General features: G+C 30.1%; 6 protein-coding genes across 6 annotated transcripts; 4 read left to right on the top strand and 2 right to left on the bottom strand. All coding sequences in view use genetic code 12, as the record gives it.

Moving 5' to 3' along the window:
- Positions 1-84: 84 nt before the first annotated feature.
- On the top strand, positions 85-1,495 carry RPL6 (60S ribosomal protein eL6). The gene is made up of 2 exons (XM_064881833.1): positions 85-291; positions 769-1,495. The coding sequence occupies exons 1-2, from the start codon at positions 280-282 to the stop codon at positions 1,285-1,287; spliced, it is 531 nt and encodes a 176-aa protein (XP_064738926.1). The 5' UTR covers positions 85-279; the 3' UTR covers positions 1,288-1,495.
- A 1,256-nt stretch (positions 1,496-2,751) lies between these two features.
- Positions 2,752-3,039, top strand: RJT21DRAFT_84757 (peptidylprolyl isomerase; the record flags this gene model as incomplete). Its single annotated transcript, XM_064885413.1, has 1 exon — positions 2,752-3,039. A coding segment is annotated over one exon (288 nt), but the record flags the coding sequence as incomplete, so codon positions are not given.
- A 162-nt stretch (positions 3,040-3,201) lies between these two features.
- On the top strand, positions 3,202-6,880 carry HMG1 (hydroxymethylglutaryl-CoA reductase (NADPH)). Its single transcript, XM_064884339.1, has one exon. It carries the CDS (start codon positions 3,443-3,445, stop codon positions 6,656-6,658), a length of 3,216 nt encoding a protein of 1,071 aa, XP_064738928.1. The 5' UTR covers positions 3,202-3,442; the 3' UTR covers positions 6,659-6,880.
- A 1-nt stretch (position 6,881) lies between these two features.
- On the top strand, positions 6,882-8,826 carry STR2 (cystathionine gamma-synthase). The gene has a single exon (XM_064884340.1). The coding sequence runs from the start codon at positions 7,012-7,014 to the stop codon at positions 8,785-8,787; it is 1,776 nt and encodes a 591-aa protein (XP_064738929.1). The 5' UTR covers positions 6,882-7,011; the 3' UTR covers positions 8,788-8,826.
- Positions 8,827-8,865: 39 nt separating this feature from the next.
- On the bottom strand, positions 8,866-9,486 carry RJT21DRAFT_1599 (uncharacterized protein; the record flags this gene model as incomplete). The annotated part of the gene is made up of 1 exon (XM_064883506.1): positions 8,866-9,486. The coding sequence occupies one exon, from the start codon at positions 9,484-9,486 to the stop codon at positions 8,866-8,868; it is 621 nt and encodes a 206-aa protein (XP_064738930.1).
- Positions 9,487-9,793: 307 nt separating this feature from the next.
- On the bottom strand, positions 9,794-12,994 carry WAR1 (War1p; the record flags this gene model as incomplete). The annotated part of the gene is made up of 3 exons (XM_064885426.1): positions 9,794-10,167; positions 10,441-12,387; positions 12,610-12,994. 3 exons carry the CDS (start codon positions 12,992-12,994, stop codon positions 9,794-9,796), a joined length of 2,706 nt encoding a protein of 901 aa, XP_064738931.1.
- Between the last annotated feature and the right edge of the window lie 1,383 nt (positions 12,995-14,377).

Here is a 14,377-nt window from a genome sequence, read left to right on the forward strand (position 1 = left end):
AAGTATGTAACAGTATGACAGATCACATGATGTGTGACTGTTTTTTCACACGCACGTGATGAAATACATGCAGGTCTCAAAATTCCCACTGTGACTGTTCCCTCACTGCACTTTACCGCATTAGGACGAATTATTTTCCCATAGTTAAGGAAATCAGTGAGAATCTCCATAGTGAGAGGAAAAAAAAAAAGCTAATAGTAATAGAAAAAAATTTAACCAAGTCGTTTTTGAAAACCTTTTAACTTCGTTGTTAAGCTAATACCAATAAACTAGATCAAAATGAGCCAATCTGTATGTGACAAAACATTCAATAGTGTTAGAAGGAAGTATAGAACAAGTCCAAGTTAATGTAATATTCATTTCAAAAAGTTTCATTAGTATCAGAAACCATTTCATCAATCGACAATAATTATTCAGTAATAATCAATAACGGTTATAAAATTAAAACATATTCATACTACTATAACAAGTATAACAATATGAATATCTAACTAAATGATTAGAAATTCTTTTATTAGAATTTTATATCATATGGTTGGGTTTTCATTCACTTTCAACCACAAGTGTTAAACTTTTCAATGTTTAAAAATTTCATTAAAAGTCAACCAAAATACAATACAAATAATCATGATATACAACTACTACTATTATAATAAACCAAATCATTAGACATTAGTCTTTATCGTTGACTTTAACTATACACCTTCATATACACACAATAATACTATATATGTAAAAAAAACAATTATACTAACTAATTATTTCTAGGCTCCAAAGTGGTACCAATCTGAAGACGTCCCAGTCCCAAAGCAAACCAGAAAGACTGCTCGTCCACAAAAATTACGTGCCTCCTTAGTTCCAGGTACCGTTTTAATTTTATTAGCCGGTAGATTCAGAGGTAAGAGAGTTGTTTACTTAAAGAACTTAGAAGACAACACTTTATTAGTTTCTGGTCCTTTCAAAGTCAATGGTGTTCCATTAAGAAGAGTCAACGCCAGATACGTCATTGCTACTTCCACTCAAGTTAGTGTTGAAGGTGTTGACGTTTCTAAATTCAACGTTGAATACTTTGCTAGAGAAAAGACTCCAAGATCCAAGAAATCCGAAGCTGATTTATTCAATGAAGCTCAACCAAAGAAAGAAATCAAGGCTGAAAGAATTGCTGATCAAAAGTCTGTTGATGCTTCTTTATTAGCTGAAATTAAGAAAACCCCATTATTAAAACAATACTTGGCTGCATCTTTCTCCTTAAAGAATGGTGACCGTCCTCACTTATTAAAATTCTAAATTATTTAAACATTAATACTTTTAAATTTTTAATGTCTCATAATTGGAATTAATCCCCCCTCCTCCCCATTATATATCTAAACCATATATATCAACAAAAAATTTATTATATAAACTTCATAATATACCAGAAGAAGAATTTATCGCGTTTTCTTCATGGTGTAATCCTTTCTCTTTGTATATTTAATACATTTCAATCGATAATATATCATTAACTTTAATATGTAAGAATTGCCATAGTAAAAAAAAAGATGTCTCTTAACTATGGTGTTGCACTGCACACAGCCCTTTTGGGAGTAAATTGTACTAATATTATATTTTTAATATTGGTGCATGGATGTCAACGTGAACAGAGCGATGAGTATAATCTGAAAAAATTCAGATATTTCTATTTCGGGGAATATAAAGAGTTCTAGTAATAGTAACTACAATTATCACGAGATGGCTAGTTTAATTCCTATTTCTACATACAACTTGGCTCTTAAGCCATTCAATCCAGTTCCTGCTATTGAAGAGGATTATCCTGTAACCATTAGATTAACTTTGGCTGCAGTTGATCCTGAAGCAGTTGATGACAAGGCTGAACCATCTACTTTAAGATTATTAAAGAAGACCAATCCTTTCCTCGATGATGAAGATGATTTCGATGACGAAGATGATGAAGATGACGAATTAGACGAATTGGATGATGATGAAGAAGAAGATGAAGAAGACGAAGAAGAAAAGGCCGATGCCAATGGAAGTCTTAAAGATGATGAAGCTGAAGAAGCTGAAGAAGATGAAGATGAAGACGAAGAAGATGATGAAGAAGAAGACGATGAAGATGCTGTTTCTGAATTTGTTGTTTGTACTTTATCTCCAAAAGTTCAATTCCAACAAACTCTTGATATCACTATTAATCCAGATGAAGAAGTTTACTTTGTTGTCACTGGTTCTTACCCAATTCATTTAACTGGTAATTACGTTGAACATCCAGCTGATGAAGAAAGTGATGAAGATGATTATTATGAAGATGAATATGATGATGAAGATGATTACAACTTGACTCCAGATGAAGATGAATTAGTTGATGGTGAAGGTTACGATTTAGATGATTTAGAAGATGAAGAAGATATTTCTGCTAAGATTGAAGAATTAGTTGAAGAAGATGCTGCTGCTGCCAAAAAAGGTAAAAAGAGAGCTGCTGAAGAAGAAGATAAAGAATCCAAGAAATCTAAAAAGGATAAGAGTGTTCAATTTACTAAAGAATTAGAACAAGGACCAACTGGTTCAACTTTAACCGAAACTAAGAAAGAAACTAAGAAGGAAAAGAAACAAAAGAAGAAGGAAGAAGAACAAAAGAAGAAACAACAAGAAGGAGAACAAAAAGAAGAAAAAACCAAAGAATCTAAATCAGAAACTTCTAGTAAGAAATTTCCAACCAAGACTCTTTTAGGTGGAGTTATTACTGAAGATAGAAAAGTTGGACAAGGACAAACTGCTAAATCAGGTAATAAAGTTGGTATTAGATATATTGGTAAATTAAAGAATGGTAAAGTATTTGATAAAAATACCAATGGTAAACCATTTAGTTTTAATTTAGGTAAAGGTGAATGTATTAAAGGATTTGATTTAGGAGTTGCTGGTATGGCAGTTGGAGGTGAAAGAAGAGTTATAATTCCTGCTAAAATGGGTTATGGATCTCAAGCCCTTCCAGGAATTCCTGCTAATTCTGAATTAACCTTTGATATTAAATTGGTTTCATTAAAATAGATTAAAAAGTAATACAATACAATACAATACAATACAATAACATCAATAGTCTGATTATAGTATATAGATCTATATATATAAATCTATACATATTTAATATTTATTTATTTACATAGTGAATTTATTAACTAAGCATTATTTTGTATTATAATTAGACAGACACACACAACACCAGCCTCACGCGCACTATACGACCAACACGTCCGTCGTTTAGAGTATGGAAAAAAAAATTGTTGTGGAAAGATGGAAATTAAAAAATTCACCTAAATTTCTAAATTTCTAAATTTTAGTAAGCAGATCGGACTTGACATTCACATTCTTTAACTTGTTCAGAGTATATATCATCACTGTCAAGTAGTGTACCGGGTGTTTCGAACCATCACCCACCCCATTAAAAAATCAAATGCTTGGATTTATAATTAAAGCTACTAGTACAGTAGCTAATATATCCGCTCATAAGCCTATACATTTTATTATAATTAGTGCATTATTAGCTTCAATCGCTTATTTAGCTATAGTAGATGAATATATTCCTGAAACTTTAAACATTTCTTCAACTTCCAATAAATCATATTATCATCCAGGAAATTCAATAAATGATTTTAATAAATGGGAACCAATTGATGATATTTCAAAATATCCTCAAGCAACAAAATTTACTATTGCACCATTAAGATTTAGATCAATTCATTTAGAAACTAATAATGATAATATTCCAATTATTGAAAATAGTTATCCAAGTTTAAATTCAAATGAAAGAATTTTAATTATTCCTTCAGAAGATATTCAAACAAAATTATATGAACTTGATTCAATTACATTTAATGGTATAACTTGGAAAGTTAGAAATAATAATCCAATAACTAAATATTATGAATATTTAAAAAATAGTTTATTTACAATAAATGATTTAATTAAACATGCTGAAAATTTCGATATTATATTAATTTCAGTTGCTTATATTTCAATGTGGTATACATTAATTAAAGTATTTATTGATATGAGAAAAGTTGGTTCTAAATTTTGGTTAGCATTTTCAACTATTATATCTTCAACTTTTGCATTTCTTTTTGCTTTAGTTACTACTATTAAATTATTTGAAAATAAAGTTCCTTTAATTAGTTTATCTGAAGGTATACCATTTTTAGTAGCAATTATTGGTTTTAAACATAAAGTTTCAATTGCATCAGCTGTACAAAGAGCTTCAAATTCTTCTTTAGAAGTTAAAAATATTGTAACTTCAGTAATTAGTTCTCATAGTCTTAGTATGTTAAGAGATCATATATCAGTTATTGGAATTTTAGTATTAATTGCTGCTTATGCTCCTCATTTAGAAGGATTAAAAAATTTTTGTATTTTAGGAGCATTAATTTTATCATTTGATTTATTATTAGTTTATACATTTTTTTCAGCTATTTTAGCTTTAAAAATTGAAATTAATCGAGCTAGAAGAACTGAAGATTTAAAAGATGCTTTAGAAGAAGAAGGTATTAGTTCATTAGTTGCTCAAAAAGTTGCTCAACAATCTTCAAATATTGATCATCCAAATGATCAAAATAATATAATATTTTCATCAAATGATTCATCAATTGTATCATTTAAAATTGCCATGATTGCAACTTATTTTGCTATTCATGCCTTTTGGTTTGGAACTTCATGGTTTTATACTTCAACTTCAACTTCTTCAATTCAATCAGGTAGTAATATATTTATAAATTCTCCAACTTTATCAAAAGCAGCTGTTAAACATATAACAATTTCTTCTCAAGGTACAATTGTTACTGTATTATCTCCAAGAATTTATTTACCTTTTGGTACTTTAATTCTTATAGAAGAATATATATTATTAATCTTAGAAAAGATAAGTCTTGCCATTCAAGATAGTTTAATTTCAAAATTCTTATTTTTTTCATTTGCAATTTCAATTTGTACAAATGCTTATTTCTTAAATGCTTCAAGATATCAAGTTTCTGCAAATAATAAATTAATTGCTGAAGAAATTTCTAGACCAAAAAAATTAATTCCTGTATCTCCAAAATTACCTCAATTACCAAAACTTCAACAATCTTTATCAGATAAATCAAATTCTACTTCAATTGAAATTAATGATAATTCAAGTCAAGAATTAATTCTTAATGCTCCAAATAAACAATTACCACTTGATGAATGTATTTCAAGATTTAAAGATGGTAAAGTTAAAACATTAAATGATAATGAAATTTCATCATTGGTTGTTGCTGGTAAATTACCATTATATGCATTAGAAAAGAATTTAGGTGATAATACTAGAGCTGTTGCTGTAAGAAGAAAGGCTATTGCTAAATTAGGTAATGCCCCTGTTTTAGATACTGAAAGATTACCTTATCAACATTATGATTATGATAGAGTATTTGGAGCTTGTTGTGAAAATGTTATTGGATTTATGCCAATTCCTGTTGGTATTGCTGGTCCATTAATTATTGATGGTAAACCTTATCATATTCCAATGGCAACAACTGAAGGTTGTTTAGTTGCTTCTGCTATGCGTGGTTGTAAAGCAATTAATGCTGGTGGAGGAGTTGAAACTGTATTAACTCAAGATGGTATGACAAGAGGTCCATGTGTTTCATTTCCTTCATTATCAAGAGCAGGTGCAGCTAAATTATGGCTTGATTCAGAAGAAGGTCAAAAGACTATTAAAAAGGCTTTTAATTCTACTTCAAGATTTGCAAGATTACAACATATTCAAACTGCTTTAGCAGGATCTTTATTATTTATTCGATTTAGAACAACTACTGGTGATGCTATGGGTATGAATATGATATCTAAAGGTGTTGAATATTCTCTTAAATATATGGTTGAAGAATGTGGTTGGGAAGATATGAACGTTATATCAGTTTCTGGTAATTATTGTTCTGATAAAAAACCAGCTGCAATTAATTGGATTGAAGGTAGAGGTAAATCAGTTGTTGCTGAAGCTAGAATTCCAGCTGAAGTAGTTCAAAAAGTTCTTAAATCCGATGTTGATGCATTAGTTGAATTAAATATTAGTAAAAATTTAGTTGGTTCAGCTATGGCCGGTTCTGTAGGTGGATTTAATGCTCATGCCGCTAATTTAGTTACTGCAGTTTATTTAGCTTGTGGTCAAGATCCTGCTCAAAATGTTGAATCATCTAATTGTATAACTTTAATGAAAAATGTTGGAGGAGATTTACAAATTTCTGTTTCAATGCCTTCTATTGAAGTTGGTACAATTGGAGGTGGTACAATTTTAGATCCTCAAGGTGCAATGCTTGAATTATTAGGAGTTCGTGGACCTCATCCAACTGTTCCTGGTTCTAATGCTAGACAACTTGCTCGTATTATTGCATCTATTGTTTTAGCTGGTGAACTTTCTCTTTGTTCTGCTTTAGCAGCCGGTCATTTAGTTCAATCTCATATGCAACATAATCGTAAGGGTGCTGCTGCTCCTGCTGCTCCTACTACCCCTAATGCCACTACAACTCCAGCTTCTAATGGATCCATAGCCAATGGAACTTCTAAATCCAACGGAAGTTCCATTAAACCCAATGGAACTACATTAAGTGGAGCTGATTTGGAACGTCTTAAACAAGGAGCTATTAATTGTATTAAGTCATAATCTATAAAAAACAAAAATATTCATGTAATATAATTCTCATTAAATTGCTACAATGCTTTGCTACTAATTCTTGCATACACTCCCCCCCCTCCCCCGCTTACATAGATGGTAATTGTACACTTTACAATATATATTCTATCTGATAACTGTAATTTGGGTCAGTCATTATGACTCAAAATTTCGCAATTTCTTACGTCAGCAAAAATAACCATTTCTCTCACATTTCTCATCAGTCAGCGACATTTGACATTTTCTTCAGTATGCCGAAACAGGTAATAAAGATCCGGTACCGTTAAGTAAATTTCAGTCATTATACCAATAAAAGCATAACTATAAATTAACTATAAGTAACTATGCCATCTCAAGAAATAGGATTACCTATTCCCAATATCCCACATGCAGTCTCGGTGACTTTACCAACTTGGGAAGCTACTGTAGGTTATGAAGAAGGTGAAGATTGGGTAGTTAGTAAAATGTTAACAGGGTATCCAAGATTTTTCATTCATTCAGTTATTAAGAAATTAGCTTTAAAAATTGAAAATAAATATGGTAGAGATGGTGAAAGATGTTTAATATTCCCCTCTTATAAAGTTGCAAAAAGATGTCGAGAATTTATTCAATCTCATACAGAATTAAATAATTTAAAAGTTCGAGTATTACAATTAAGTACTCCACCTCCAAGTAATGAAGAAGAAAAATCAACTATAATTCAATCAACTATTGGAGTTGTATTTTTTCCAATAAGTCAATTTCCTTTAGCAAAAAATTATTGGCAACATTCTGGTGAAGGTATAAGTTCAAGAATGGGAGAATATGTTTTAAAAGCTTTATTTCATGATGGAATTGATTCTCCAAATAATTCATCAAATAATAATAATTTAGGAGCTGCAAGACAAGAATTACAAGCTCAACAAATTCAACGTAAATCTCCTTCAATTTCTGCATCTTTTAGATCTCCAAGTGTATCAGCTCGTGAAGAAGTTGAAAATGAATTTAATACATTTATTGAACAAAAATTTGGTAGAGTTCTTGATTTAAAATTTGCAAATGAAGCTAAAATTGCTTTAAGAAGAAGAATTTCTGGTAAAGTTGATAAATCTCATAGTCAAAAGGAAGAAATGGAAAAGGCTCGTAGAGGTAAAAATGTTAGTGAAACTGATGTTTATTTATTTCCATCAGGTATGGCATCAATATTTTTCTCTCATTATGCTTTATTAAATATTTCTAAACAACCAAAGAAATCAGTATGTTTTGGATTTCCTTATGTTGATACCCTTAATATTCTTAAAAAATTTGGTCCAGGAGTTCATTTCTTAGGTTTAGGTGATGATATTGCCTTAGATGAATTAGAAGAAAAATTAGAATCAGGTGAATTTAATATAATGGCATTATTTTGTGAATGTCCTTCAAATCCATTATTAAAAACTCCAAATTTAAAAAGACTTAGAAAACTTGCTGATAAATTTAATTTTGCTATAGTTATTGATGAAACAGTTGGAAATTTTTTAAATATTCATGTATTACCATATGCTGATATAGTTGCATCATCTTTAACTAAAGTATTTTCAGGAGATTCTAATGTATTAGCTGGATCAATTGTATTAAATCCTTTATCTCCATTATATTCATCATTAAAGAAATTCTTTGATAATGAATATGAAGATTTATTTTGGGCAGAAGATGCTTTATGGTTAGAAAGAAATTCTCGAGATTTTACTGAAAGAGCTACAAGAATTGATCAAACAGCTTTAAAAGTATTTGAATTATTACAAAATTCTTCAATTATATCTAAAGTTTATTATCCATATATTAGTAATTCAAGAAAATATTATGAAGAAATAAAAACTCCTAATGGAGGTTATGGAGGATTAATGTCATTCCTTTTTCATAATCCAAGTCATGCAGTAAGTTTCTTTAATGCAGTAAATTTACATAAAGGTCCATCATTAGGTACTAATTTTACATTAGCTTGTCCATATGCAATTTTAGCTCATTATCAAGAGTTAGATGAAGTAGCTAAATGGGAAGTTGATCGTAATTTAATTAGAATTAGTATTGGATTAGAAAATCAAGAAGAATTATTACAAATATTACAAAGTAGTTTAGATATAGCTGCGGCTTCAGCTTAACCTTAAGCTTAACCTTAGACATTTATTACAAGTATTTTTAGATGTATATATACATACGTTTTAATGTATTCATGAATCTCAACCTTTTTTCTTATTGTTATTACCTCGATTATGGTATCCTGGAAACTTAATATGATCACAAGGTGCAGGAGGTTCACCATGTACTGGTTGATGATGAACTTTTCCTACATACCAATATTTATTACTATCTTCAAAGAAATGTTTCCATTGATTTAAATCATGTTCGACTTCTATTTCATCTAACCCTCTAAGATCATAAGTAAATTCATTATCATTTTGAAAACATCCAGTAACAAATACTCGAGCACAATCTTTACCACTAAGTTTATGATAAGTACCCTTTGGACCATAAATTGCTGGTGAACTAGTTACGTCATATACACTACCATTAACTGCAACATAAATTGGTAATTTAATATTAGATCCATTATATATAGATAATTCTTCCGTAGTAAAATTAACATATTGACTTAATGGAGATAATTTAAAATTAATATATCGAATATTCAGCCATTTCCCTTCATAGCCCCATAATGAAGTAGAGGTAAACCACCATGAAAGGAATGCATTCAAAAGGATTAATCCTCCTACAATTCGGATAAAATCTATAATTCCAAATTGAGATCGTGCTTCCGTCTCAGCCGCATATGGATTCTTTCCTTTCTTAGTATGGGCCATCCTGTATATGTTGTATAGTATAAGTAGAAGTAGAAGTAGACAGGGACTAACATTATGATCTGAGCTTAATAAGTGTGAAAAATTTGGAGTGTATATAGACACACTCGCAGTCAGGATATACATTTCGGCCGATATCCCAATTGGGACAAATGGACCAATGGCTGCAACTTATAAATAAATCTAGTATGTTAATATATAAATATGTATCTATACATCCATACATCCATATATAAATGGATGTATCTATACCTCCATACATCCATATAAATGTATATGTATATTCAATAAAGAATTAGTATATAAGAATTTAACCATTTAAAAAGAAAACATCATCATGTTTAGCACTATTTGTATTATTACTCGAGAAATGAATCTTATCGGATTCTGAACTTAAGAGATCTACCCAAAATTCTTCATTCAAATCCATATATGTTGTTTCCAATTGATCGGGATTAGCCAAATTAGATAGACTATTTCTTGGATATGGATATGACATTGAAGGTTGTCTATAGATGGGAGTATTTCCCAGGGGAGTATTTCTTTGATCATTAATAGGATTAGATTGTTGTTGGGGTGGAGCCATTAGATTATTAAAATTATTATTAAAATTATTATTATTATTATTATTGTTGTTATTATTGTTATTATTATTATTATTATATGACATCGGTAACGATTGAACTCCAGTTTGATGTCTAGGAATAATTGGAATATTTGTACTCTCCGAATTCATCATAGGAGTTAATTGGGGATTAGGTAATGGTAATGTAATTGGTGCATTAGATGGAGCTCCTAATACTGGAGTACCAGTATTTGATCCATTAGGTACTAATGGTGGAATTGAAGAAAATTGATTTAATGGAGAAGGACTAAAAGGTCGATTATTATTAATATTAGCAGTTGGATTACCATTACCATTATTAATATCATATGATCTTGGTGATCCACCTAAACTTGAAGGTCGACGATCAGTATTAGTATTATCTGATTGTGTCTTACGAATATTACTAGATTTTGCATCATTAATATTATTACTGAAAGAACTATCTCTTCTAAAAGTAGCAGCATAAGAAAGAATATCTAATGGAACATTTGAATTTACAGCTTCATCATTAACAATTGATTTTTGACCTCGTTCATGATGAGCACGATAAAATGCAGTTAATTTATCAAGAGTATTTAATTCTTTCTTTGGAATTGAAAGTGGTTTAAAATTTTGAGGAGTTTCACCATTTTTTCTTAAAAGTTCTTGAACTTGAGTTACATAAGTTTGAATAAACAATTGTAATATTAATCTTGTCTTTTTCAAAAAATGATTAACTTTATGCATATTACTGGCTAAATCTAATAATCTTGTTGCCTTTTGTATAGCATTAATTGCATGATAAGGTACTAAATCCTTTTCAATATGAGATGGTAAAGATAATATAAGATATCGAAGTCTTAATAACATTCCTGCTGTATAAATAACTCTTGAAGCATAAACTAATGGTAAACATACAACTTGTTCAGGGGTAAGATGATTAAATTCATCTAAAGCATTTAAACAAGAATTTGTACAATTTGATATAGATTTAGCTGATCTTTCAGTTAATCTTGCAACTTCAGGATCAAGATTAGGTACAAATATATTTGATAAACATGGTTCATGAAGATAAGCTTCAACTGAATAATAAAATGCCTTTGTTGCATAATCATTGCCATCAATTTTAGTTCTTATAATTGATAAAGATTTTTGAAATTCATGAATAATATATTCTGAAGTAGAAACTCTTCGTTCAGCAACTTCTGGTGCATGAATAATATGATGAATTTTATCTAATTGATTAGTTAATCTAGCAACTAATGCTAAATTATTCCATCTTATATCAGGAAGGGTTTCTAAATTAGTACAACATTCTTCCACATAAGGAGTCCATTTAACATAAATAGTTCTCTTTAAAATAAGACAAATACTTACAGCTGTAAAATAAATTATAAGAACTAAACTTTGATAATCAGGATTTTGCTTTTTATTTTGAGCAATTATATTATTTGAATGACTAACAGTTACTCCAGAATCATCTGATTTAAATGAATTAAATGAAGGTTTAGCAACAATTCCTAAATCATGTAACATAGTTACACTCATACTAATTAATAAATGATACCTTCTATGTCTAAATAATTCAGGACTATTATACCATAAACATAAAACTAATAAAGATTTTACTAATTCATCTGATTTAACTCCGGTAACCATAACTTCTGTGGCAATTGATTGAAATGCTGCATTATCTATTTTTAAAGCTTTATCTAAATCAGTTTCTGTACTAGATACTGCATTAATAATTGACATTATTGAATTAAATAAAAATGGTTGTTCACTTCTTAATTGTTCAGCTGATATATTTTGAGGAATTTCAATTAATGGATATGAAGTATAAATCTTTGATCTATAAAGTTGTAAACGTTGCTCTGATTCTGTCGGAGTTAAAAGTCCTAAACTTACTACATCCACAATTCTCCCTTCATTCAATAATTGTGTTCTTTTTCCATTAATAACTTTTAAATCATTAGTTAAATCACTTAATCTTGATTGAGATGAATCACATAATGTACTTATTTCTCGTTCTAAATCAAATTTAGATATAAATGGTGGTGATCCATGATCAGAAATAGTTTCATTACTATTTTTCCGAATATGTTGAATGAGTGGCAGAGGTTGTTGTTGCTGTTGTTGAGTTAATTGATTATTCAATGTTTTGACTTGTGATTCCAATGCTTTAATTTGCTTTCTTAAGCTAGTGATAGTTTCTGCCTTGGCTGAACTAGGGGCTGAGGCTGAGGCTGGGGCAGAAGCAGCAACAGAAGCATAAGCAGACGGCCGATTACTGCTTTCACTATGTTGACTATTAGTATCTGAGCTAGAACTTTTATTTATTTCAAGACTCATATTATCTGCACGTTCACATACTGATAGTTGTTCATTAACTATTGGAGCCATTGATTTATGTAAATTATAACTATCTTCTCCATCATTAGTTTGATTTATTGATCCATTATTGGCAGATGGACCAGCAGATGGAGAAACTATACCAGATTCATCACTAGCAAATACTGAAGATTCCTTTTTCATAGAACTAGAAGCTAATTCCGAAGCCTTCCTTCTCTTTCTAGTTTGATTTAAATCGATTTCACATTTTCTATTAGCATTTTGACATCTTATACAAGTTCCACCAGGATTTTCAGGATCGGCAGGTGTACATTTAACTTTTAAACTATGACAACTCTTACAAGCTACTGATCGTCTTGATGCTTTCTTCTTTTGAGATTGAGATTGAGATTGAGATGTTGATGTTAATGATTCGTTCGGACTTAAATGTCCAGGACTCGTAAGATTAGATGAATCTAATGAAGGATTGGTAATTTTAGAAAATATACTTCCTGGTATCGGTGTAGATTGTGATGAAGATATGGGAGTTAACTCGGCCGAAACGTATTGGGCCGAAGCCTTTGTATCTGTCATTACTTATAAATAGTTAAACCCTTTGACACGGCTAGTTAATATTATAAGTTATATAAGAATTCACTAACCTTTACAAGTATTATCAATAGTGTCTATAAATTTTCCAGCCGTGTTAGATCGGCTAGTTCGCTGTCTCAGTACTTTGTCTTAGTTATGCAACCTGGATGTTTGCGGAACTATTTTTTTTTTTTAAATTTTTTTTTCTTGTTTGCTTGCTCTGGGCCGATATGGAGATGGGTATAATTATAATAATAGTTTTAATTAAGAGGGCAATAGACCGTATATATGATAGATAGTAGTGGATTAGTATAGACTGGATGTAGAGGGATGTAGGGACGGGATTTGCTGAGAATCTAAAAGAGTTTAATTGAATAAGGTTGTTCCGGCTTAGATGTTAGTTTATAGTATGGAGTTAAGGCTATTATACTAAGAATAAATGTTTAAGGAACCATAGAAAACGTAAAAAAATAGTCTTATTTCATATTTAAGTAAATTCAATAGTGTAGTACTGTTCTCTCGTATAATACAATGTATAAAGCCAAGCAATTTATGCTGTGAATGGATTGAAGCGACGGTTAGAAGCGAGCCCTTGAGTCAAAGCCATAATCTTAGCCTCAAATCGGTCAAGTTATAATGCATCAATTGATGGTCTTAAGAGTTTAATATAAATTAAAATCAGAGTTTTATATAATTATGTCTGGAATAAAAGCTCTTAATTATGTTTATAGTAAGTTACTAATTGAATTCAGACATTTCTTGGTTATTAATACTTCAAACCCTGTTTTACTTCGGCTAATGTTTACCCTTTGTCGGTAATAAAGATGTGGGAAAAATAGTGTTTAAAAGTTACACAAATATAATTACCCCCGATACGGTCATGTGACATAGCACCTGCACATAAGCATGACATTACAGTAACTCCTATGATATTAGTAGAAGAGTAATAGTTAGACATATAGTCACGGTATACCATCCATAAGGTACTGAATATAAGTTGCAATGATTGACCAGAAATGTAATTATATGAAGAGAATTATGAAGCAGTATTAATTGACAGATCCTTAGTTAATTAAACCTAATTATGGTCCTGTTAAGCTAATAAACTCAAAATGCTAAACCAAATAGCGGTCGTGACTTTGACCATACTTAGTTCAATTCAATGGACGTTTCAGTCATTGCTATCATGCGCAAAAGTGTATTAATTTATTGATGAGCATAAGTTATTCATAATCATCTCTCCGCACACACTATAAACAAGTAGTGTTTGTATTCATTATGGACAATAAATTCTTGTAATTATTAGTATAATTCTACAATTTTACACTTAAATAATGTCGTTATCTTATCAGTCATGTGATCTACGGACACTACAAACAATCAATT

This window comes from Scheffersomyces amazonensis (assembly GCF_036850825.1).
Source record: "Scheffersomyces amazonensis strain UFMG-HMD-26.3 chromosome Unknown RJT21scaffold_3, whole genome shotgun sequence".
NCBI classification, from domain to species: domain Eukaryota; kingdom Fungi; phylum Ascomycota; class Pichiomycetes; order Serinales; family Debaryomycetaceae; genus Scheffersomyces; species Scheffersomyces amazonensis.